The 26997-nt window shown below is 34.8% G+C and overlaps 4 protein-coding genes across 5 annotated transcripts in view; 2 read left to right on the forward strand and 2 right to left on the reverse strand.

Moving 5' to 3' along the window:
* The window catches only part of LOC142345701 (signal recognition particle 14 kDa protein-like), a 335593-nt gene that overhangs the window by 88586 nt on the left and 220010 nt on the right, over window positions 1–26997 (reverse strand). The window lies entirely within an intron of this gene.
* LOC142345700 (transcription initiation factor TFIID subunit 7-like) overlaps window positions 1–26997 on the reverse strand; it is a 266429-nt gene that overhangs the window by 64130 nt on the left and 175302 nt on the right. The window lies entirely within an intron of this gene.
* The window catches only part of LOC142345698 (serine/threonine-protein phosphatase 2A 56 kDa regulatory subunit gamma isoform-like), a 316862-nt gene that overhangs the window by 30239 nt on the left and 259626 nt on the right, over window positions 1–26997 (forward strand). The gene's annotated exons all lie outside the window — the stretch shown is intronic.
* LOC142345697 (uncharacterized) overlaps window positions 1–26997 on the forward strand; it is a 95776-nt gene that overhangs the window by 7304 nt on the left and 61475 nt on the right. For both annotated transcript variants that reach the window (XM_075397942.1, XM_075397943.1), the window contains exons 4-7: window positions 1729–1891; window positions 2210–2544; window positions 23743–23968; window positions 25608–25815. In XM_075397942.1, coding sequence (XP_075254057.1) covers window positions 1729–1891; window positions 2210–2544; window positions 23743–23968; window positions 25608–25815 — 932 coding nt within the window. The remainder of the gene's footprint in view (window positions 1–1728; window positions 1892–2209; window positions 2545–23742; window positions 23969–25607; window positions 25816–26997) is intronic.

A 26997-nucleotide genomic window follows, 5' to 3' on the forward strand; every position in this document is an offset into this window, starting at 1 on the left:
CTCTTTGAAGATCCAAATGACGCTGAATGCGATGAATGCGGTGAAGAAAAAACTTTAAGCAATGAATTTTTTTTCAGCACTTATGCGGTGAAAAAAAATCACGCTTAAATCGCAAATCTTACAATAATTCACCGCTAAATTCAACGTTATTCTTACAAAAATTCACCACTATCAAAGCATTCAACCCTAAATGATGCTGGCGTTTTGCAGTGAAAAAAGTTTTTTTTCACCAATATTTATCGCTAATTTTACATTATTTTTTTTACCAAACCTCGTTCTGGGAGGCTGCAACAGCATTGACAAAATGGTTTACAAAAATCATGTCGTAAATGTTGTTAAATTGTTTTTTCATCAGATGTTGACTCAAATTAGCTTGAATGTTGTAGTCTTCCCTGCTGATCAAAGAATTCAAAATCGTGCAGGAGTCTTGCAAGAAATATTGCATGATAATACTCTTCCATTTATCTTGTAAGATTCTTGCAAGAATCTTGCTAGATTTTACATTCTTCTTTCCAGATTCTTACAGGATTTTGAATTTTTTAGTTTCCTTAGTTACCTGGCCGGATGATGAAGGCAGATGAGCTAAAAATGTCAATGTTAAACGTTAAATTGTTAATATTGTGTCGGATAACTTACTCAAGTAATGTTAAAAACTGACTTTTTTTGAACTATTTCCAGTATGATTTGGCTTTTTCCCGGCTCTTTTTTCATTCCGGGCTTATGCTCGGCATGGGAGGAGTTACGAATAAATTTATAGTAATACTGACATTACAGTATGAAAATAAAATAGCTAATAGTTTGTCGGAAGTTTTCTCAAGACAAGTTTTACTGCAATTTTAAAGACTTTTCCACTTCATATTTAGAGATTCTTCCTCCTTTTTAAATTTTGGGTTGCCTAATAAAAACAATGGATTTTTAAATACATATTTCTGGAAATTGGAAGTCTAGAGCAGGAATTCAAAACTTGCAATAATCTTGCAAGATTTTGCAAGATTTCCCTTCTCAACCGGATTTTACGAACCAGCGTTTAATGAGAACTATTTGCCATGGAAATTTGCCAAGGAGTGAGTTATTAATTTTCATTTGTTTTCCACCTCAAAACTTTCAAATTTTTTTCTGAATTTAAAGTTTTGCTGGAGTCTTGCAAGATTCTTGCAAGTTCGGAAACATGTTCAAACGTATATAAAGTGATTTTAGTATTCTCTCTATGCCCCTTAAAAAGGTTTCTTGTTTTAGGCAAAATTCAAATCTTTGAAGATTCTTGCAAGAATGTTGCGAGGTTTGAATCATCTTTCAAGATTCTTGCAAGTTATAAATTCGCTCATCACTAGGGTTATTTACTTAGTTGTGGGTTCCGCAACTCGAAGCCTTAATGGTTGCGCGTTTCTAGCCTCTAAAGTTTCATCATTTTATATCTATAATTTCATCTTTTCTGTGCTAGAAACAAGATCCTATCATGAAGAAAAAGTTATCAATTCGGGCATCTTTTTGAAAAATTTAAAGAACTAAATTCTGAGGATTTGCATACCAGCTATAAAAAACTATATCAAGAAGATAGTAGGTTTCATAGACTTGAGTGGTTTTTTTAAGTAAAACCGACAAAACAGACATTTTTTAAGTTCAAGACTAAAGATTTATTTACTATAGGAGGAAACCAATTTGTGCAAAGAAAATGATGTTTTCGTTCTAAACTGATATATATCTAAATGTGCTCCTTGTTATTAATAGAGCGTGGTATAAAAAGGAGTCTGGTTCAGAAGAGCATCAGGCCCAATCCAACATGTCGCACTCTGCGGCCACCCTCCCCGCAGCCCCTGTGGAAGTGACGTCACTAAGGGATGTACAAATACACTCTGTGGAAATCACCGTCACTGTCGAAGGATGCGCAGAGGTTAGAAAAAAATAAACTACATGTTTTAAATAAATTTCTATCAAATTTAAATAAAACAAGTGTAGATTACAATTGTTTGCTTCAAATCACCCCTCATCCAATTCCAGTAAATCTGTGAGACAATAGTCCGTGTGACACAATGTAAAGCGAGTTATTCTTGAACTAATAATTATATTCGTAGCCACTAAGAACAAGGTTCTGCAATTATTTCTACGCATTATTAGGGTGAAAATTATCAACTATAGACAATTTACATCACCAAATGAAATTGATAATATCTCCTTAACAATTTTTGAAAACTCTGTATTTTTATTGCAGAGTATTTTCTACTGGTACGAGCCAGGAACCTCCTGCACCAAAGCATCCCCATGCACATTAACTGGCTCCAACCCTTACACCAATGAGTTCACGAACCTAACTGCAGGGCAGGACTACTTCTTCTACTTCCAGACCTTCTCAAATGGACACTATAGTGACAAATTAATTGTGAACCAACCCACGTATACAGATGTCATGATCAAGAATGAGATCCGCGCCGCGACGTCTGCGTTTGTGCTTGAGTTCAACTTTGAAGGTGGAGTTGGTTCAGTTGTCAACTTTTCGTACCTTGGGTACTTAGCAGTGGGTGCGGGCAGTGAGATACGACCTTTCAGGTTTGCACTATAGGCTTTAATAAACTAGTTTGTGATTTATATGTTTTGAGCATTTCGTTTGCTCTATCAATTTTGACCATATGTCTAAGTTATCTATTGTGATTGAGTCACTCCAAGTTAACTTTCACTACTAATGTTTTCCATTACTTTTTGCATTAGAGTTTAGGTACTGTAAGAAACACATTGGAAAATTTTATGCGATTTTAGTAGAGATGGAATCAAGTTCAACAAAAAATGTAACATTCTAACACGTTTAACAATTTGCAAAAGGAATTTTCGAGTTTATTTTTTGAAAAATTCTCGTCTGCGGTCAAGTAATGGTTACGTGACTCTCCTTGAAGTCAGTGAGAACTTCTGGAGATATTGGGTCAGAATTTCGAAGTGACTTCTGCAGAGTCACTTAACCTTGCTTAAAACACCTTGCGCACATTCTAAAATGACGAAAGTCAACGGAAGTCAACGGAAGTCAACTTCTGGCTAAGTAGCAACTTCTGGCATTTTAATTTCTGGCACTGCAGACTTTCGGCATTTTAAAATATGCACGTGAGTGTTCTAAGCAAAATTCGTAATAGGGCTTTTCAGGAAAAATTCTGAAAACTCTGAAAAATTCTGAGTCATCAACTCCTATTAAGGGTCAGCAATTGAAGTGGAACAAAGCCCATAACGTAGACATGCTGGCAATTTTTGCTGCTAAAAATTCTGCTTAAATTTTCTCAATACCAGAGTTAGGAAGACCTTTTTCTAGTAACCATGACATAGGGTAGTGGATAAAAAAACACAGCCATCAGAATAACCAAAACATTTAAACATTTCCGCTTTCCATTGCAATTGGCCTGCAATTGGCATACAAATACGTCAAAACCCAATGGTCGGGGAATGAAAATTTTACTATAAATTGGTAGTTATTTTCAAATCACGCTTTTCCCGTCTAGGATAAAATTGCACAACAAGAACAGTTTCTACAATTTCTTTACACCAAAGATTGATAGTATTTAATTTTCGAAAAAGAAGCGACCTCACCACATTAAGAACTATTTCCAATTATTCGGCGCGTCTAAGAAGACCTTAAACCTTTTTCGCATTGTTTGTACAAAGATTTTTTATAAATTCATGTTTGCCTTCACAGCAACCCTAATGCCAACAGTGCAATTAGTTTTGATCGATTCACATACTAATGAAACAAATTATTACAGTTCAAGCATACAGCTTTTCCAACTTTTCACTATCTCTCTCCAAATCGGATGATTATCAATTTGTAACCAACGGGGTCTAAAAATCAATCATTTTGATATATGCTGGGTTATTTTTTTGATATCCTTTATGTTATTGTTAAAAATTTTCTAAGATTTTTGTTGCATGGTTTTGGTAACATGAAGAATGGCACTATTTTAAAACTTCTAGTTAATATCTCCATTCGTTTTTTATTGTCATAAAAGTGTCAGATCCATTTAATAATTAACAGAAATGGTTGTAACCTTGCAATAACCAAAACTTTTGCTTCCAGTTCTTGCTTTTTAGGACTCAAATTACTTAAAATAGAAATTATCGTTTTACTGAGTTCAACCAGTTTTTTACTGAAACGCGTTTGTTAACATTTGAAACCTTGAGTTTTTTCTTCTCTTCTCGAACGCTGGACATTTAGAAAGCACTCTATAATTTTTTAATATACGGTAGTTCATAGTTGATAGCTTTTTCTAGGTTAAGAGGTTAGCTTGGGAAACTTTAACCACCCAATTTCTGGCTTCCCTCCACCTATGTGCATCTACCCCTACCCTTTGATATTAATAAAAAAAATTTGACTAAAAATTGGAGCACAAAATTTTAAAAATTGAACTGTAGCTTTTATCTTTGTTTTTTTGGAGGTCAAATTGTAAGTTGAGTGTAGCTAAAATGACATGTTCATGGTTTTCACCGTTCAAAGAATTTGCATTGTAATGTGGCGAAGTTTTTTCTTACAAGGCTGTTCACTCATTGTCATGAGATTTGGAGTCAAATGCGAGAAGTGAAATTGGTCAGGCCAAAACAAGAAATTGAACAAAAACGCGAGTGGTTTTTGTGGCGTATTGGTTTTAAGCCAAGTTCAAAGTAGAATGAGAAAACAAAAAACAGTGTTTGAAAGAAATTCTGCTTTCTAGATTGGTTGGGATTTTTTTTTATCACATGTGGCAATTTAACTTTCAATTTTGCTTTTTTTTCAAATTTTTTCTTCGGATTTTTTTCTCAAAGGTTTTGCCAATTCATTTTTGTCCACTTTCTAGTCTATTGTTGAGTCTTTTAAATATTTTCAAGATATGTCCTGCTATGACGCTCTTGTTCTATTGTATGACGCTCTTTTTTCTTTTTACATTTGTTCACACAGAAATGTAGAAGAAATCAATTTTTCTCTGTGGCTTCTTCATTTCTATAACAGCGTTTGCGCGAGTAACGTCATGAGAAACCTCAGTATCTCACTCTCACTAAAAAAAGTTTTGAGGTCTTTCGCTTGATTAAATTTTGATCATACGTGATTTACCTTACTAAAAAGATGAGTTTTGCCTTTTAAAATTCAGATTGTTTTCAACTTAGCTTACGTTCGAAGGAATTCATATGTGTAATAAAGATTCCTAATTAAAAGGCCATCTGCGGAATAAACTTTAATAGTTTTTCTATGATTATCGTCAATTGTTTTTCACACATAGTTTTTTGAGTTGTGTCGATAATTTTTTTTCAACTTGCAGTCGTGTCAGTTTCTATCTGTATTACACGGCGCGCAAGTCTGCTGTAGTCAATGTTAGTTCTAGAACTCTATTAGAGAGAATCTTTGAATTGTTTCCGATAATCTGGCCTTTAAAAGTTTTAGGGGCAAAAATTTAGCTCAGCAAAACTTCTTGTGGAGACAGATTTTTTGGTATAATAATTTCACAAATTTGTAGCTTACGTTTTTGGTCTTCATAAAGTTTAAGCGTTCAATTATTTGGTAATTGAAATGAAAAAAGCAGATAATTATTGTTAATATTCTGCTTTAAGTAAACTGCAAAATACTGATTGCATTGATAAAATGTCGAGAAATGACATCCGATTTTAATCAGACAATTCCAACGTGTTTTGTTTTTGCTATCTTTCAATACATTTTTTATTATTCCTTCGTGTATGAACAGATTTTTGCGTGTATGATGACTACTCTATTTCCTCCAAAATTTCAGACTGAAATAACTGAAACATCACATCGGACTAAATGTCAGACAACTGGCTGGTGTTGAGAGTAGCCCATTTTGCTTTGGGATGGTAGATTTTCTAGGGCTTATAAATTTAATGTATCCAGTTTTTTTCTACAAGGTCAAAAAGCTGAAGGAAAAGGCTTTAGCGCTTTTAATTAATATATCGGGTGATATATATTGTTTGACATCATTCATCTATTCATTATATGGTGCTTGGAATTAGTTTTCTGTATCCTTCGAAACTAAAAGTCAACACAAGGAGGTTTAATATAGTATTCATTTTTCATAGAGAGATTTTGAAGAAAGGAGATAACTAAGCTTGTGAAGCATCGAGATACAGATCGAAAACAGTGCATATGTTTTCATGTGACCAAGTAGTAGTAGCTGAGCAGAGCTGGGGGGGGGGGGGGTAAAAGGACGTACCTATGTATAAAGATTACCTATAGCCTATTTTCATCAATTTTCCAAAGACGTACCTAAAAAGAGAGTGAGAACAATAGACCTGTCATCTTATCGTAATTACCCAGGGATAATTATCTTAATTGCCCCAGTGAAATGCATTCGCTCTAATGCACTTCAGCTAATCTTATCTACTTAACCTTTTTTTTGAAAGGAAATAATTATTTTTATGTTTTTTTTTATTTTTCTATTTTTCCACTTTTCAATTTTTGAAATTTTTCATGTAAATTTTTTTATTTTAAATTTATTTTTTTAATTTAATTAAATCAATTTTAGTTGAAAAATGTCTTTTTTTTCGTAAGGTTTTTGATGAAAAATGCATAATTTGAACTTTTCTTTTTTTTCCATTTGTTAGTTTTCGAAAAAAAATAGTTTTCATTTTTTTTTCGAATTTTTGAGTTTAATTTAAAAAAATAATTATTTTTATAGAACTGTTAATTTTTTTAGAATATTTTTTATTTAAAAAAAAGTTGTTTTTTACATAAGGTTTATAACAAAAAATGCAGATTTTTATGTTTTTTTATTTTTCTATTTTATCATTTTTCAGTTTTTGAAGTTTTTTTTTCATGTAAATTTTTATTATTTTTTTTTGAAAAGAATCGTTTTACTTAAAATAAATGTCTTTCAAAAATTTCGTTTTTTACATAAGGTTTTTAGCAAAAAATGCAGATTTTGATGTTTTTTATATTTCTCTTTTTCAGTTTTTGAAGTTTTTTTTATGTAATTTTTGTTTGAAAAAAAAATCGTTTTACTTAAAATAAATTTCTTTCAAATATGCGTTTTTTTACATAAGGTTTTTAACAGAAAATGCAAATTTTGCGGTTTTTTATTTTTCTTTTCCATTTTTCAATTTCTTTTCCATTTTTCAATTTTTTTATTTTTCTTTTCCATTTTTCAACATAAGGTTTTTAACAGAAAATGCAAATTTTGCGGTTTTTTATTTTTCTTTTCCATTTTTCTCTGTTCATTTTGTGTTTTGTCTCAGTTGAATATCAGTGGTCTTAAAAAAATGCAAAATACTCCAACACTTCCTTTTCTTCCTTCAACATCTTTTCTTTCGACATTTCATTCTGATCTAGATTTCGTTCCCAACAAAGAGGAATCGAAATTTAGAACAACAGTAACTGATAACAACATCGAATTATCCTTTGAGGTGGATTGCACAAGAGTAACAATAAAAACACAGACTACCAGCTTAACACTTCCGAATGATTTGTGGAGAACTTTAGAGGCTGCTAGACATCATAACCTCCACTTAGCAGAAGAAAAAGTCAACAATTCAGTACTTTCTCTCCCCACTTATTTCCAGGCCATTGAGAGAATTCGAAAAGAACAAGGATTTCATCCACTGAAAGACTGCAAAGGTATTTTGTTCCCGTACTCTCGTGAAATAAATCACTACGGTGTATGGTGGGTAGAAGACATGTTCTCCAAACATGCTGATACAATTTCTACAAAATCAGAAACCTTCGATCTTCCCAATTTCCGAGATCTTATTCTTCCTCCTATCCAAGAAAATGACAATGATGAGAACCAATCACTTCATCAAAATGTTTCTTTCTCGAACTTCAGGTGCTCTCCAATATAAGTTTTAACAGTTGCTTGTATTCTTTGCTAAATTCTCCCTCACGCGACAACATTTGTCACGTCACGTGATGTTACTAAAATTAGAAATGACATAACTATTACGTCATGATGAGCACTCAAATTTCATTGGTTACGACTGCTTTTACATGATCTCATTGGTTACGATGTCGCAATAATTCTCGTTCTTACTAAAATTTCATTGGTTCGATTTATGAAGCTCTTTCTTGAAGATAATTCATTCATTTGTTGCTTTTCGTTTTCAATATTAAGTTAGCTTATTTATTCAATTCTTCCTTTCTTGCTTTAAAAACTCATCTTTTACTTACTTCACACGCCACAGATGGATCAAAGTTCAGTCTCAGCTGACAGCAAAAAACCCTAGGCCTTCCCCTTCCGCAAACGAAACCATAAGGGAAGACCAGTTATTCCTTCCTCCCAGTTTGATTATCATAATGAAAGCATATATTCTTTGTTTACCGATACCAACGTGAAAGTTGAGGACACTGTTTGCAAACCAAATGAGGATCACCAAGGAAACAACAACCTTTGGTCTTTCCAAGAATACAGCAACCGGAAATTTCAAATCAGCATCCCAGAGGAGACTATCAACACAAGCTCGAATTGGACCCACTTGAAAGTCTTTCGCGAAAATGTCGAAGGTGAATTTGTTCCACATCAGTTTCTGAGGCTGTCGGTCTGGGAATTGAAAATTTTCATCCAAAAATTACCTGAGATGTTGAAAGAAGCACAACAATTTGAACCCACAGAAGTTACTGCAAAAGTGATGATTGACGAAACTTTGTTCCAGCCAACTGATGTGGAGGAAAAAGCAAAATTCGATGTGTTTTGGGAATTGAGTGAGACTGCTAGGCGAAAAGTATGTGTGACCAGAACATTTTACCAAGATGATCCGAATCGATGTTATTTCAGCATCAAGCTCTTCACTCGAGGGACTGAAAAGGACAGTTTTAGAAGGAAATGCTTCCTTTCTGTCAGAATTGGGGAGTTGCAGAAATTACATCGAATGAGCAATGAAATTATTTCAGTGCTGAACAAAGTCAAAAACCCGACAAAATCGCAAAGTGCATAGAAGTAATTGTAAACTTTTATAATGTATGTGATGTCTTTATTTATTCACTTTTTGAATTAAATTCTTTCAGAACAGTTGCTTGATATGAATATTAAGGAAATTGTAGAGTTCGAAAAAGAAATCAGTCAACTTTTTGTTGGAAATACAAAAAGGAAAAATTATTTTTTGGCTGTCTGTCGAAGTTTTGACAAAAATGCAGATCTAGATAAAATTAACAGAGAAGCTCCATTTGGAGGTCTAATAGGAGTTGGTGATTCAAAGTTAGAAAAACTTTTGAATTGGTCGAAAATTTTTCGTTTACATGCCACATTTCATGATGCAACGGGATACCTGAAAACAAATCTAAATATTGGTCCTGGGTACTGTTACCTGGTTCCATTCCTTAATTCAGAATTTAACTTTTGTTTCTTGGGACATATAACAGGTCTAGCATATTGTTGTTTTCTGAAATTTTATTTTTCTATTTTTCCACTTTTCAATTTTTGAAAATTTTCATGTAAATTTTTTTATTTTAAATTTATTTTTTTAAATTTAATTAAATCAATTTTAGTTGAAAAATGTCTTTTTTTTCGTAAGGTTTTTGATGAAAAATGCATAATTTGAACTTTTCTTTTTTTTCCATTTGTTAGTTTTCGAAAAAAAGTAGTTTTCATTTTTTTTCGAATTTTTGAGTTTAATTTAAAAAAATAATTATTTTTATAGAACTGTTAATTTTTTTAGAATATTTTTTATTTAAAAAAAAGTTGTTTTTTACATAAGGTTTATAACAAAAAATGCAGATTTTTATGTTTTTTTATTTTTCTATTTTATCATTTTTCAGTTTTTGAAGTTTTTTTTTTCATGTAAATTTTTATTATTTTTTTTGAAAAGAATCGTTTTACTTAAAATAAATGTCTTTCAAAATTTTCGTTTTTTACATAAGGTTTTTAGCAAAAAATGCAGATTTTCATGTTTTTTATATTTCTCCTTTTCAGTTTTTGAAGTTTTTTATGTAATTTTTGTTTGAAAAAAAAATCGTTTTACTTAAAATAAATTTCTTTCAAATATGCGTTTTTTTACATAAGGTTTTTAACAGAAAATGCAAATTTTGCGGTTTTTTATTTTTCTTTTCCATTTTTCAATTTTTGAAGTTTTTTTATGTAAAAGTTTTACATTAATTTTTTTTTGAAAAATGTTTTACTATAATGAATTTTTTTAACCAATCATATCATTCGTAGAATCTATGTTAAAATAAGCTAGGACCGAGAAACTCTGTTCATTTTGTGTTTTGTCTCAGTTGAATATCAGTGGTCTTAAAAAAATGCAAAATACTCCAACACTTCCTTTTCTTCCTTCAACATCTTTTCTTTCGACATTTCATTCTGATCTAGAATTCGTTCCCAACAAAGAGGAATCGAAATTTAGAACAACAGTAACTGATAACAACATCGAATTATCCTTTGAGGTGGATTGCACAAGAGTAACAATAAAAACACAGACTACCAGCTTAACACTTCCGAAAGATTTGTGGAGAACTTTAGAGGCTGCTAGACATCATAACCTCCACTTAGCAGAAGAAAAAGTCAACAATTCAGTACTTTCTCTCCCCACTTATTTCCAGGCCATTGAGAGAATTCGAAAAGAACAAGGATTTCATCCACTGAAAGACTGCAAAGGTATTTTGTTCCCGTACTCTCGTGAAATAAATCACTACGGTGTATGGTGGGTAGAAGACATGTTCTCCAAACATGCTGATACAAATTCTACAAAATCAGAAACCTTCGATCTTCCCAATTTCCGAGATCTTATTCTCCCTCCTATCCAAGAAAATGACAATGATGAGAACCAATCACTTCATCAAAATGTTTCTTTCTCGAACTTCAGGTGCTCTCCAATATAAGTTTTAACAGTTGCTTGTATTCTTTGCTAAATTCTCCCTCACGCGACAACATTTGTCACGTCACGTGATGTTACTAAAATTAGAAATGACATAACTATTACGTCATGATGAGCACTCAAATTTCATTGGTTACGACTGCTTTTACATGATCTCATTGGTTACGATGTCGCAATAATTCTCGTTCTTACTAAAATTTCATTGGTTCGATTTATGAAGCTCTTTCTTGAAGATAATTCATTCATTTGTTGCTTTTCGTTTTCAATATTAAGTTAGCTTATTTATTCAATTCTTCCTTTCTTGCTTTAAAAACTCATCTTTTACTTACTTCACACGCCACAGATGGATCAAAGTTCAGTCTCAGCTGACAGCAAAAAACCCTAGGCCTTCCCCTTCCGCAAACGAAACCATAAGGGAAGACCAGTTATTCCTTCCTCCCAGTTTGATTATCATAATGAAAGCATATATTCTTTGTTTACCGATACCAACGTGAAAGTTGAGGACACTGTTTGCAAACCAAATGAGGATCACCAAGGAAACAACAACCTTTGGTCTTTCCAAGAATACAGCAACCGGAAATTTCAAATCAGCATCCCAGAGGAGACTATCAACACAAGCTCGAATTGGACCCACTTGAAAGTCTTTCGCGAAAATGTCGAAGGTGAATTTGTTCCACATCAGTTTCTGAGGCTGTCGGTCTGGGAATTGAAAATTTTCATCCAAAAATTACCTGAGATGTTGAAAGAAGCACTACAATTTGAACCCACAGAAGTTACTGCAAAATTGATGATTGACGAAACTTTGTTCCAGCCAACTGATGTGGAGGAAAAAGCAAAATTCGATGTGTTTTGGGAATTGAGTGAGACTGCTAGGCGAAAAGTATGTGTGACCAGAACATTTTACCAAGATGATCCGAATCGATGTTATTTCAGCATCAAGCTCTTCACTCGAGGGACTGAAAAGGACAGTTTTAGAAGGAAATGCTTCCTTTCTGTCAGAATTGGGGAGTTGCAGAAATTACATCGAATGAGCAATGAAATTATTTCAGTGCTGAACAAAGTCAAAAACCCGACAAAATCGCAAAGTGCATAGAAGTAATTGTAAACTTTTATAATGTATGTGATGTCTTTATTTATTCACTTTTTGAATTAAATTCTTTCAGAACAGTTGCTTGATATGAATATTAAGGAAATTGTAGAGTTCGAAAAAGAAATCAGTCAACTTTTTGTTGGAAATACAAAAAGGAAAAATTATTTTTTGGCTGTCTGTCGAAGTTTTGACAAAAATGCAGATCTAGATAAAATTAACAGAGAAGCTCCATTTGGAGGTCTAATAGGAGTTGGTGATTCAAAGTTAGAAAAACTTTTGAATTGGTCGAAAATTTTTCGTTTACATGCCACATTTCATGATGCAACGGGATACCTGAAAACAAATCTAAATATTGGTCCTGGGTACTGTTACCTGGTTCCATTCCTTAATTCAAAATTTAACTTTTGTTTCTTGGGACATATAACAGGTCTAGCATATTGTTGTTTTCTGAAATTTTCACCACGATTCCATTCAATCAAAGTGTGAATCATTATTTCCTAAACACGAACAAAAATCAGTTGCACTCTAATGACAGATCATAACAATCACGCAGCTGACTTTATTTTCGATAATAACAATCAGGAGCGACCTCCTTGGAAAATTTGCGGACGCACTTGCTCTCGAACAGCTTTTTTGTCAATATTCCAGTGCTTAGTTGTATTAATACTTCTTCTTTTTTCAATTATCAACCTTATTTTTGCTAGAACTTGTGACGAACGAACAGTTTGGATTGCTATTCTTTCAAGTGCTGTAGGTTACATACTTCCTAACCCCAGAGCATAACATGAACAAGATTATATCAACAAAGGAACGCATTCTGATGTATCTTGTTGGGCCTTCCGGATCTGGGAAAACTGTTTTCATTAATGATATGCTGCAAATGAGAATTTTTCAACCCTCTTTTGATCGAATTTTATACTTTTATAAGCACTTTCAGACAATTTACGATACAATGATGCAATCAATTGCAGGCATAGAATTCATCCAGGGTGTTGACTTTGAATTAATCGAGAACTTACCAGCTGACGGCACAAAATATTTACTTATATTCGATGACTCATTAGACATTCTTTCCAAGTCGGAAAAATTCAACGAAATTGCGACAGCCGGTAGACATCGAAATTTAAATTGTGTTTATATCAAACATAATCTCTTCCACAAAAATAAAACTGGACGTGACGCCGAGCTTCAGACTACTCACATTGTTTTGTTCAAATCACCCAGAGATGTGCAGCAAATTGATATATTGGGAAGACAACTGGGTCTGGGAAAACAACTAAAACAATGGTATGATGACGCTACACAACAACCATATGGGCATCTTATGATTGATTTGAGACCATCTACACCTGATTTGTTAAGATATTGTTCAAATGTAACTTCATTTCCTTCAGAATTCTTCGTACCGAACAGTCGTGCTCGTATTAGTGATATTAATGATAAACGCACAGAATTATTATACTCTGAAGCTCTTTCGGAATCTCAACAAGAAATTTCAACCAGCTTTCCTTCTACATTATCCTAAGGAATTCATCAGATTTCTCTGTGAGTGTATTGTAAACTTGATTAAAGGAAACCTCACAGGATTAACAAGAAATCAGTTCACTCGCTTCCAAGAACAACTTAGAAAACTCACATCAAAATTAACAACCCTAAGTTCCAGAAGACTTATATTGGGCTCAAAAGCTGGAATAACAATATTAAGTTACATATACCAACCTTGTATGAACAAATTTTCAACTTTCTTCAATGAGTGAGGTCAAAAAGTTTGTTCTTGTTCCAAAAGAACTGTGGGAGACCAGAAAAAGGAAACCATCGGAACCCTACAGCGAGATCTATAAAAAAGAAGAAACAGTTTTCCCAGTTATCAAAAAAGTGAAAGAAGAACGTTCCGAAGAAACCAATCATCCACCTAAAGAACTTAAGACAGACCTGGAATTTCACTATAAGAACTATCCTGAGACATTGAAAACTTTGAAAGAGATATACGAAAACAAACGGTTAAAAATTTCACTTTCCAATACAATTATTGTCGACAACGTTGACACAGGAGTTGACATAAAAACATTCCTTCATTCAATTAAATTGAAGAACGCTCCAGTTGATCCAAACTATTTCCTTATTCTTAAAGTTCTAAATCTGAGACCACATCTGGTTAAAAACAACATTTTGAGGACACAGTATGGCTCAGACTAGTTCAATTACAGTTTCAGATAGAATCAAATTGCAGAAGTTGTATAAAGGGAAGGGACCAACAGCTTTCGGTTCTATCAATAACCTAACAAAAGCAAGTGGAATCAGTCGCGAGAGAGTTACAGAATTTTTACAGTCAAAAGACTCTTATACGAAGTACAAAGGAATCAGACGAAAATTTCCCCGGCTAATTGCGCATGCTCGCTATATTGATGAGATTTGGTGCTTGGATCTTGCGCAAATGGATAAACTATCACGATGGAATCGAGGTATCAACTTTTTACTCGTTACTGTAGATGTTTTTTCTCGATACCTGCGAGTAGAACCATTACGGAGAAAAAGAGCAGAGGCCGTAAAAGCAGCTTTTATCAAAATGTGTTCGAAAAAGAACGAAGTCAATTTCCCAACAAAAATTATGGCTAGATCAGGGAAAAGAGTTTTTCGGAGATATGGCCAATTTCTGCGAGGACGTGGGAATCAAATATTATCACACTTATAGTGAAACAAAAGTAGCTTTTGGCGAGAGAGCTATACGAACCCTGAAAGTTTTAATTTACTGCTACCTGGAAGAAAACGACACATTAACCTATATCAAAGAACTGCAAATGTTTGTTGACGTCATTAACTCAAGAATCAATCGGAATATTGGGTTGGCGCCCAAAGATGTAGTGAATGCTGACTTTTTGACTGTCATGTACAAGCGAATGAAGCTACGAAAAAATACAAAGCCCAAGTTTCAAGTAGGAGATAAAGTTAGGTTGGCATTAGCAGAGGGCAAATTTCAGAAAGGATATAAACCTCACTATACACATGAAATTTTCCTAGTTCGAAAAATAAATACTTCAGCGCCCTTCCCGACATATTTTGTTGTTGATCAGAAAGGAGAAAACATTGATGGAATCTTTTACGAACAAGAATTGTCAAAAGTTGCATAATCATTTTTCAATTAGTCGCGCTAGAAAATGGACGGTTACAATCTACCTTATTTTAAAGGAGTTCCTCGTCAGAGGGGGCGTGGCTTTGGAGCCTTGGCTAGAACAGTCGCTAGGACAACTCTTCCCATTCTCAAGAAATACGTTTTACCTGCAGCAAAAAAAATTGGACGAGATGTAATCGAGTCAGCCATTCCCGAAATTGGTGGTGTTTTATCAGGACAGACTTCGATTAAAAAAGCAGTAAAGAAGACTGCAAAATCAACAATACAGAAACAAGTTGGTGGTGGTATGAAAAAGAGAAAAAACACTAGACAAAGTGTTACTCGACAAAAAATTCGCAAAGACTTTTTGAAGAATCTTGACTAATCATTTTTCCAAACAAACGTCACACAGAACAGTCAAACATCATGAATTCGTTTTATCTAGAATTGGTATCCAACGCTTCCTCTCAAGTTTACCCTCAAAATGCAATGGCTTCGTTCACCAATTTTCTTCCCGACAAAATTGAACTGGATGGATCATGGGAAGTAGCTTTAGTCGAAGTATCATATCCCGGTATATGTTATAACATTGAAGGAGGATTGATGACATTTCACTATGATGAGAAATTTAAGCATGTATTCGCTATTCCACCAGCAGTTTTTAACTCTATGGACGAATTTGCGAAGAGTCTTACAGATATACCCAAAAAAGCACGACATCCCAAAAACTTAGATCCTCAATTTTCTATCAACATCGACAAAAAAAGTCGAAGACTAACTTTTTGCAATAGAGGATCTCAAAATGTATCCTTCAGCAAAAGTTTGGCTGTTAACTTGGGCGTTGAAGCTGACAAACCTGTTATGCCACCTGATTCTAAAGGATCATACAACACCAAGTCCTGGGCAACGGCAGATCTCCCTTTTGATATTACTGGAACACATACAGTTTTACTCTACTTGGATATATATGAACCCAATTCAGTCGGTGATGTGAAATGTCCTCTTCTGCGCTCGTCTCCGTTCAAACACCGAGAGTTCGACAATGATGAGAATTTTAAGAGATCTCAGGTTCTGAGTTATCGCAGTTTCGAACACTTGAGATTCCATAAAGTAATCAAATCCAACTTCCACAGTATCAATGTAGAATTAAGAAACGCTGCTGGGCACCTTGTTCCCTTCTTCCCTATTGGTCAAGTTCAACTTACGTTATTATTCCAGAAAAAATCTTGATCATTTCCTCAATTATCATTATAAAAAACGGTCGGCTAAAATGCAAATGAATTCCTTGTCTCACTCTATGCTAGACTTTTTTGGGAAAGTTCCACTTCTAGACCCCATTCTTTGGTCCAATGAACAGCAAATATTTCCAACAAATTCCTTAAACGAGTCAACAATCGAATTTCAATTGGAAACTGATCGTAATATTTTTACTGACTTGCGCTCTACTCGATTATTCATCAGAGGAAGGGTTATTAAAGGAGATCGAACACGTTTAGATAATGCCGAAGAAACATTATTGGTAAACAATGCTCTTCATTCTCTTTTCTCTAATTGCGAAGTATATCTTAACAATGAACAAGTTCACAGTGCCAATTCTCTTTATGCTCATCAAGCTTTTGTCTCTGCTGAATTTTCAGGGACAAAAGGAACGAAGGAAAGCTTATCTCAATGCCAAGGATATCGATACGAGATTGAGCCAAACGATTTTACAAAAAGAGCATTTACAGATACTGTTTTTAAAAAGGATAAAGATGATTTTACTTTTTACGGTCCGTTAGCAATAGGTCTATTTGCCTGTGAAACTTTACTTCTCCCAAATGTCAACCTCAGACTGAAATTGATCCGGTCATCTCCAGCGTTCTATATGATCGATACTGGTGGGCTGAACTCTGAGGCTACAATTTTGGAAGCTTGCCTTTTTACTAGACAGGTAGCAATCTCAGATAACTGGATGAGAAGTTTCAAAAGCAGACTGCTGCGAGAACCTGCCATATTTTACTATAATGAAGAACTTCCAAAAACGTTTATCATTCCAGCTGGACAGAATCAGTTTATACAAGAAAATATATTTTCAAACAAGCCAATTCGAATGATTGATATTGCTATGAATCTGAATAATGAGTTCAGTGGATTATACAACACGAATCCGTTCCATTTTCGTAAATTTGGTCTTCGACAAGTTAAAATTGTGCGTGGGAATCAAACTATAGTTAACTTGCAAACGGAAAATCATGTGAGAGCTTATGCTGAAACGATGAAAGCACTCAAGTTTGATGATGACGGTCCTAACATTCAATACAAGGATTTTGAAAACCATTTTCATTTATTTTTCGATCTTATTTCAACACAGGAGGCCAATGTCGAAATGCATTTTCCTGATGTAGTTGGAGCAGGAATTCGTTTAGAGCTCTACTTTGCTAACAATTTGGCTAATACTGTAGAATTATTTGTTAGTGGTGAACGTATAAGTTCAATTGCAATTGACAAAGAGGGATCAGTCACCAAAAATGGATAATCAACAACTCTTACATGTTGTCAACAGGTTCCCACACCTAAAGTTCAAATATCTGGGTTCCTTCCCTGCAGATCTTCGACCAAAAAATTTACCTACAAACACGTTTTGTATAATCAACACAGATCCATCTACTCAACCGGGCTCGCACTGGATTTTGCTAGCCAATAAAAATGGAAAGTTGTTCTACGGTGATTCGATGGGAGAAGTTTTGGAAAAATATGGCATCAGGACAAAAGCAAACTTTGGTTCATTAGTACAGGAAAAACTCCAAGATTCAGAATTGTGTGGTTTATATGCTATTTATTTTGCACATGTGTTATTTTCTAAAGTCTCGTCTAAATATTTAAATGATTTTCATATTTTGAAGTTCTTTGATGATGTTTTGTAAGTTTTGACAACCAAAATCTTTAATTGTTTAAACATTAATCCGTATAATGATGCAAATGGTTTTCAAAACTTTTTTTAAAAAATTTCAAATTTTGTACTTAATTATTTGTATGTGTATTTGTATCTAATTTAGTTCTTATATACAATGATTTTTTTCAAAAGACATTTTGTATGGTAAACAGTGAATTAAAAAAGATATAAAACGAAAGAAGGCTAAAAATTTACAAAATCTAAAGAAAATGACTTATATATCTAGAGGAGTAGTGTGAATTCTTTCTTCACAGACTTTACGCTTGGGATAAAAGTATGACAGTCCCACTTTTTTGAGTTCATATGTGCATACTTTCTTATTGTCGACTACGCGAAATCCCCTGTTCGTTGAATATACTCGCTCCTCATCAAACAATACTTTTCTGTATTTGGCTAAGGGTTCCTCGATGTTGTTTTTGTTGAGCCCCTTACTGGATAATTTTACAGTATCTGATTGCTCATCGTAGCAGCAATAAGTTTTTGAGCACAAAGCAATCATTTCTGAGCATCTAAATTCTTCTTTGAACAAGCCTGGAGTTCTCTTGTCAAAATTCGCATGCTTGTTGCAACATTCACGTGGGAAAAAGTTGCTGCTTGAGTTTGCTGCAAAATTATCACTGCAGTCGCTCTGTCTCATCCAGTACCACAATGATTGCATTTCTGGTCGAATGATTTTGTCAAGTCTTTCCTCACTGAGCGCCATGTACAGACTGTCGGTATCCATTTCAATGAGTTCGTACTTATTTTTGTCGCAGAAAGTGGAGAAGAAATTGTACTTGAGTTGTAACATTGTAAGTTTAGCGTACTGCAGAATAAAAAAGCCAAAAATTATTGGTTCCTTGTGCTCGATACGTGTTTTGCTCATTTCTACCTCATAAATTTCTTCTGGTAGTTCATTCATAGTCTAGAAAAATCTGTTGTTGATAAACTTATCAACTTGCGGCCCCTTGACATATTTTGTGGTCGTGTGCCGGCTACGATCCATTATCTGATACCCGTATAAGCTGTTACCTATCAATTTCATAGTTTCAGCAACGACTGTTGAGTCTTTGTTTCGGTCTCCTTCGCGGCGAGCATCAACAACGTTTTGCACAAAGGACTGGAAGCAGCGGCGGGGAGTGTATTGTAGGAACCAAAAAACGTCTCTTAGAATCACTCCTTTTTCCAGATAAAATAACAAAAGTGGAGTAATAATTGGTCCTCTGTCAAGCTTGAAACTAGAAATGAGCATTTTTCTTGGTTTTGACAATAACTTGTGTCGCTCAGCAAATTCTTTCATGTGGACCCCAATGTTGTCTCGTCCAACTTCACAATTCTTAAAAATAGGAGGAAAGTCTTCAAAGTAAGGGAACAAGTGTTCGGGGACTTCAAGGCTGCAATCGACCACTCCAAACAAATCTCCTCGTTTTATTTTTTCAATAAGAGCATTTTTAGAAAGGGGTGGTTTAAATGGATATTTCTTGTTGACGAACTCCTTTACTCCATTTATGTTTTCCCTCCTCCACTGTTTCCACTGACACTCCCAAATTTCAACAACTGTGTATCCTAATCCCTGCAGATACTCTCTTCGATCACTATCTCGTTCCCGTGTCTTTAATCCGTTCTCTATATCTTCAAATAACAGCGGCTTTTCCTCCTGACAGGGACAAAAGTGAAAGTAGCATCCCATTGCCTCAAACACTGTGTTGCAATGAGAGCAGAAGCCATCGACGAGATAAGTTCCAATTTTTTTCTGTTTTTTGTGACTGAACTGTGACTGTATTAAACATTCTGGACGAGTGCTCTGCAAGTATTCGATTACCTGGTGCTCAAACAAACTCCTCCAATTCCTTTTTGGGTGAAACTTTGCAGTGTCGTCATTGAACTCCCATTTTGTGTAGAGTCCCGTTGGCATTTCCCTGGTCATTGAGAATGGGTAGAGTTGACTCGCATCAATGCCCACAATAGACTTGCACACATTTTCGGACTCTCTAATCTTTGTTTCGCCAACTTTTGCATATCTGGTGAAGATAATCGAGGGTCCTCCTGTCAGCCAATTTCTGATATAGTTATCATATTCCTTGTCTTGCACGCAGAATGGGAAAAATGCAGCATCTGTTGATGAATGGAGAAATCTGTTTGCCAAGTTGGGAAGCGTATAGCCCAGTTTCAACATATCAATTTGTTTTGAGTGGTAGAACTGAATCATCTTTGTCATCGTATCAAGAGTGGGCACGACGTCTTTGTTGTTATACCACTTGAGAAAATCACGAAAAGTGTTCATGTTCTCCTTTTCCCAAATGTTTTGAAGTTCCCGGTAGTTCTCTTCTGCATTTTTGGGAACTGTTTTTAATTTCAGCTTCTTTAAAGCTTCCTTTTCTTCAATTCCCCTTTTTTTGCAATCCATGAACTTATCGTAATCGACTGACAAGACGTTATGGTTTTTCAACTTACTCCAGAAACTTTCAATTGGTGGCAGTTGGGACTCATTCATTTTGGCAGCACTGTCAAACCACTCATAAGGGAAAAAACCCTTCTCTTCACTGGCTCCATACGCTTTCAGAAAATTATCCAGAGTTGTAACTCCTCCCAGGAAGTTAAGAATGTCCAGAAATTGCAAGCCAAGAAAGTTCATTCCAATATATTTGTTCCCCGTACGAATCACTTTGGGAACAACGTTTTTCTCGATTAACAGATGATGCAGAAGATATTCTTTTATCAGGTTCAAATCATACCGAGAGCTATTAAACCCAAAAACAGGAATGGTGCTGTAATAGTTCTCAAAGTCTTGTCTCAATTTTGATAACATCTTGAGCTCGCACCTCAGTCTCCTAATTTCAAGTTCTTCATCCTCCTCTTCGTCGGGTTCAGCTTCGTTGTCAAATAGGTCTTCCACGCCAGTGGGTACCTGCTTGTCTTTCACAGGAACCAATTGTTGAACTGCCCAATACTTTTCTTCCAATTCCAGCACGAAAGCATTGAGTTTTTCCCTCATTATAAGTGTGCTTTTTTCAGCTATATTAGTCAAGTTGGATACAAAATCACGGATTAGTTGATACGGATCTTCGTTGCAAATAAATATTGGGTCTTTAAGTAGGTTGGAAGCTATCGAAACGCTAATGGGAACATGTTTTCCAATCCACGAAGTCAAATCAGTGTTTCTGAGTGTATTGTCGGGGACGGTTATTGACTCAAAATCAAATACAATAAGATGAGAAAAAAGCCTGAGCTCTTGAGGTACATTAATTTTAATGTCATCCAAACGATCAAAAATAGTTTCTGATAACTGATAGGCTCCTGTTGGGTATTTGTGATGTATGTTGTCGGAGCAATTTTGCATGTGTCGCAATAGGTTGAACGATCTGTCGAAATACTGATCGCATACATAGCACCGGAACTTTTTTAGGAATTTGTTGATGTCCGCTGTCCAACAGATATGATTTTCATATCTCAGCAACGAAGTTGTCTTTGTGCGTTTCTTCAAGGAGCGACGAGTTAGTTCAGCAAACATTTCAGATTGTTCCTCAAAAAATATTGTATAAACTTGAGTATTTCTGTCAGTTATCTCTTCAAGTACAGGAATATCGTCTTCATGTATTCCTGGAAAGGTTTCGTCATCTCTCTTTGTCGCTGAGAGAAACATCTGCATCAATTCCATTGTTTTATTTTGTAGCTCATCACTACCGTACAAATCGTAAGCTAAAGCACGGAACATACACAGGTTGTCTTCATAGGGCTTTTTTTCACAATCCGAAACAAAACACTTAACGTAACCGTTCCTGAGCAAAATAGATGGAATATTTTGAGTTATACAGCCTAAAGGAACACCACTGAGGAGAAATACAAAGAAAGTGACATTTGTTACACAATAAAACTTCCACTTCGTGTCTGGACGTTGATTGATTAGATTGGGTAGAAAATCTTCACTTCTCAATTTCGATTTGATAAAATTGAGATCTGAGTCATCGGAGAGAACCATAGGATTTAAAAAAATGGGGTTGTTGTCTGCCGCGTAAAAGTATCGAAATTCGTCCGAGTTATACACACTCTGCAGCACGAATCCAAAGGAAATGTTAATTTTCGCTGAACTGGGTAAGTCGTTGTAAACGGAATCCAATTTGTTGATCACTGTTTCGTGGCTGAGTTCGAATAACTTGAAGTTATGCACTTTCTTTCTAGACAATTCAAGCAGTGAGTCTTGTAAAAAGTGTTGAACCGTTTGAAGTTCACTATGAAGAGCGAAGGATTCTCCGTATATAGATAAGTCGACGTCATCGTAAGCCACTGGAGGAGAATGTAGATGATTGTTTCGTTTATGATGGAGAAGTTGATAATATGTGGAGAACGATAAATTGCAGCTTCTACATGAAAACTTTTTCTTGATAACCAGAGACGGTGCATGTACAGAAGCAATGTGTTTCCGCAGTTTCTCGTCGTCCGGAAATGACTGGGAGCATTGTGAGCAAACTTTTGCGTGACGCTTCTGATGTCTGCTCATATTGGATTTCAAAATAAACTTATCGCAAGACTTGCAAATTTCTTTTTGGTCCGACTTTCGAGGCATCTCTGAAAATAAAATAAGTTGTAAGATTAGAAGTGAGAAAAGGAGGAGTAAAAAATTGTTAAAATGGAAGTTGCGATGAAATAAAATTTTTGTCAGAAGTTGTAAAGATTAGAGTTCTCAACTGTACTCAATTCTGTAAATCAGAAAAATGAAAATAAATGGAAATGAAAAGTTCTTTGTTGAATATGACGTAATTATGACCACATAATGACTTAATTGAGACGACAGAATGACGTAATTGTGACGTTATTATGACGTAATTATTACGACACTATGACGTAATTGTGAATTACAATGATGTAATCGTAATGTTATGAGTAATTGTGACAATAATATAGTGACTAATTGTCTAATCACGTGAGAATTTTAGGCACATTAACAGATGACACAGTAAATTTATTATTAGGGACTTTACAAAGCAGAGGTCATTTACCTCCAAGCAAAATTAATGGGATCACGTGAGAGATTTCTTTATTACATTAAAGCTTTTGAAACTTGTAAGGCTCCGAAATTACAAAATTGTGCTAATAATGGGAGTACAGTAGATAAATTTGGGTAAATTTCTTTGAATTTTGGGTAATTTTTTGAAATGTGGTGATAAAACTGGGAATTTTCAGCTCAAACTTGTTAATTTTTGGCCACGAATTCGGTATTTTTGATAAGATTTGGGTAGATTTTGATAAGAATTGGGTATAATTTGCCACGAATTGGTTTTTTTTTTGGTAAGATTTGGGAAGTTTTTGATAAGAATTGGGTATTATTTGCCACGAATTGGGTATTTTTCGGGAAGAATTGGGTATTTTTTGATAAGAATTGGGTATTTTTTGGGAGGAATTGGGTATTTTTGCCAAGAATTGGGTATTTTTTGGCAAAAAATGGTAAAATTGTCAAAATTTAAGTATATCAGCCCAAAATCGGGTAAATTCAGTAAAAATTGACTGAATTGCAATGAAAAATGATAAAATAGTATTCTCCTTATGTAAATGAATGAAAGAAAGTTATAGTTGTGATAACTATGCGCGGATGAATAAAATGTGAAAATGACTAAAAGTGAAAGTTCCGCAGATATATTAAGTAGATAAGATTAGCTGAAGTGCATTAGAGCGGATGCATTTCCCTGGGGCAATTAAGATAATTACCCCTGGGTAATTACGATAAGATGACAGGTCTATTGTTCTCACTCTCTTTTTTAGGTACGTCTTTGGAAAATTGATGAAAATAGGCTATAGGTAACCTTTATACATAGGTACGTCCTTTTACCCCCCCCCCCCAGCTCTGCTCAGCTACTACTACTTGACCAATAGCATCTGTTTTAGCGTCGAAAATGAGGTTGAGTTTGAGGATCTAGAGCCGGGGGACAGATTTGACGCCACAATCAAAGCATACTCCAAAGGGAATGAAGACGTTCGACTTATGACAGAGTACACGAAATTCACCTTCCTTAAACCCCCTCCCCCTCTCATTGTGGAGGGAACCCTGGTCGCTGATTGGTCAGATTTCTCAATACATATGGAGCTGGACTTCACTTACGGACACACTGCGGTCTGAATGAATTTTAAATTTTCAGATTAATTTTTTTCAGCTCATCCAGTCTGTGTTTTCAGGTCTCAAACTCATTTCTTATGTTTTTCTTGCAGCTCATTCTGTTCAAAAACGCTTTTATTTTCCTAGAATTTAGCTCCTTTCGCTCTCATTCCTTACACTTTTCTACAGTTTTTAATGTTTTTCAAAACTTCAGAAACCGTTTTCCAAGACAATTAATGTGTGGCAAAGTGGTTTACTTCCTCAATGTGATCAGTCCATGTAGCTGTGGTAAAAAAATTTATCGGTTACCTACCCTCTAGGCTTGAGTTTTAGGTAGTTTTGAGTTCACCGTTTGTTTCCTAACCTCAAATTGAAGCAGTTTGACTCTTTAAAGAAAAATTTTTAAATGTTCTGAATTTGCGTAATCAATAGAACCTTCAAATAAGTATTAAAGAGCATTTCGGAGCAATCACATCTGAGAAGAATCAATTCATACCCTTGTTATGTGCGACCCTATCCCAAACACTGTCTAGAATTTAGTCGTCAAGACTTTTATTCACTCGACACGATCTCTGAACCAATCCAGCCAGTTTTTTTTCAAAATTTTTCATTTTACAATGCATTAAATTTTATATATAAAATATGCATGTCTGCACAGAGCTAACTTCAACCTGGATTTGCTATCATAAAAGCTCATAACAAACAGTTACTCATGCTCTTAATAGATATATTTATGATATCCCGGGTCGAGGTGTCACCGCCATTCAACGCAAAATTTTCTAAGATAAGCGGTGAATGCGAAAAATTTTGTAAGATCAGAGGTGAATGCGGTGAAATTACATAAATTAGGCGGTGAATGCGGTGAAAAATTTTATCGCCTGGTAGCAGTGAAATTACATAATTTCCCGCTGATTTTAGCGGTGAATTTACATAAATTCAGCGCTAAGAAAAAAAGCGTCCAAATTATGTGAGATAAGCGGTCGGTGATTGCAATGAAATTACATAAATTCACCGCTTAACTTAGTGGTGAACTCGCATAAATTCACAGCTTAGAAAAAAGTGTTGAAATTGTGTGAGATCAGCAGTGAATGCGGTGAAACTAATGAAGAGTAAGGGAGGAATTGTTAGATTTAACCCCCCCCCCCTAACATTACCCCCTTAATCTTACATCTTTTTGACACTTTCATAAGCGATGAATTTATGTAATTTCACCGCCAGAGTAAGCGGTGAATTTACAAAAAATCACCACATTTCAACGCTAAAATATGTAATTTCACCGCTAAAAATTGTAAATCTTACAAAATTTCACCGCGCATGTTTTACAGAAAGTAGAGTGAATTTGATTTATATTCAATACAAAAATACTAGACGTTAGTGAGAGATGGTGCAGTGGAAGAAGAAGTGCATGAGATGCAGGAGGTGAGAGGTTTGAACACTTGCAAGGGCGGTGAAATGCTGTGACTTTTGTAAGTTCACCGCTTACTACATAGCGGTGAAATTACATAATCTCACCGCATTTCATCGCAAAATTATGTACAAAATTTGCGGTGAATAAAACAACTCTTCACCGCTTATCTTATATATTTTTCCATTTTTCCTCGACCCGGGATCGTAGTATTTTACTTTCAGAAGGAAACCATTTGCTTAATTTGTTCAGCACGTGGAAATAATAGAAGAGGAGTCCTCCCTGTCTCCATGGTCAGCAGACATCCACTCTGTTCAGCAGTCATTCACACTGGCAGACATAATACCAGGCAAACTCTTCACTGCCAAGATGCACCCCACTAGTCCTTTTAACATTGAGGGTGACTTCTCATGGGCAAATGTGTCCATGCATACAGACAACATCACATACGACTTCACAGGTGACATATATTTTAAAATTAAAGTTCTAATTTGTCTTAATTACCGAAACTCGTGGGTGTAGATCTCGATTTAGGAAATAGCTATCAAGAAAAATACTAACATGACTGATCATTTGCAGCCATTATCAAGAAATGGGTTACTATTTCATTTGACAGTCAAAAGAAATATACTTAAAAGACTTTTGTCATATTTTTTCGAGCCCTGCACCAAAATTAATATACAGAAGCGCATTTTATTAAGCTTGTGAGAAACTTTGGTGCTCTGATTATAGATTATTTCGACCAGATTATAATATATGTTAAATCTGATTATATTATATGTTGAATTATCCCGACCACTATATTTTTTTGTTCAAACTTTAAGAAAAGACTTTTTAAAATAATTTTCTAATTTTTTGATATCTTGTCGCGTGGTTCATTTGTTCACTAACTATGTTTTCCTTTAGAAAGCCGAAGAAAATGACCGATTGTTCCATAACAGACAACTGATGTTCACATCAACAACATTGGGACAGTTATATAAAAAGAGAATTTGAAAAGAAATTTGTTCAGACGGTTTTAGCCCGTGTATATTTTTGAATCAAAATTTGAGCCGCTTTGCTTTGCTCTGAGATTCATAATTCAAAATAACAGACAGCGAGCATGCTTTGATTTTACTTGGATTAAAGCTTAATTTTCCATGAAGAAATTTGCTAGTTCTGTCATGAGAATTGTAAGATCAAACAGCAGAAATTTCATTTACAATTGCTTCATAAATCGTAAAGCTGACAAAAAGCAGTCTTTCGTAACTTTTTCAATTCTATAAGCAAACAGCGAATAACTGTATTCAACCACGTATCAAGGCAAAAGCACATCTAAATGGCCCGGCAAATCTAGCTATATTTGCTGGCAGGTATTTTGTCTGAGCTCAGATTGGTCACCGATACGTTTTCGAAACATAAAAATATTAAGCCTAAAAGGAGCGCAATCGATTTAGTATATTAGTAGGCTCAACGAAAATTATGTTAAACGAACTTTTTCTGAGCTTTCTACGTGTAAAAGAACGGATATAAGGCTTATATGGTTAAGAAATATACGTAATGGTTAAAAAATATGACGTCATAAACTTTCTCGCTGGATAGATTGTTCATTTACTCATTTACATGCTATTTACTCAGTAACATCCTCCGGCCCGGGAAAAAA

This window comes from Convolutriloba macropyga, chromosome 9, assembly GCF_964194025.1.
Source record: "Convolutriloba macropyga chromosome 9, txConMacr16.3, whole genome shotgun sequence".
NCBI lineage: Eukaryota > Metazoa > Xenacoelomorpha > Acoela > Convolutidae > Convolutriloba > Convolutriloba macropyga.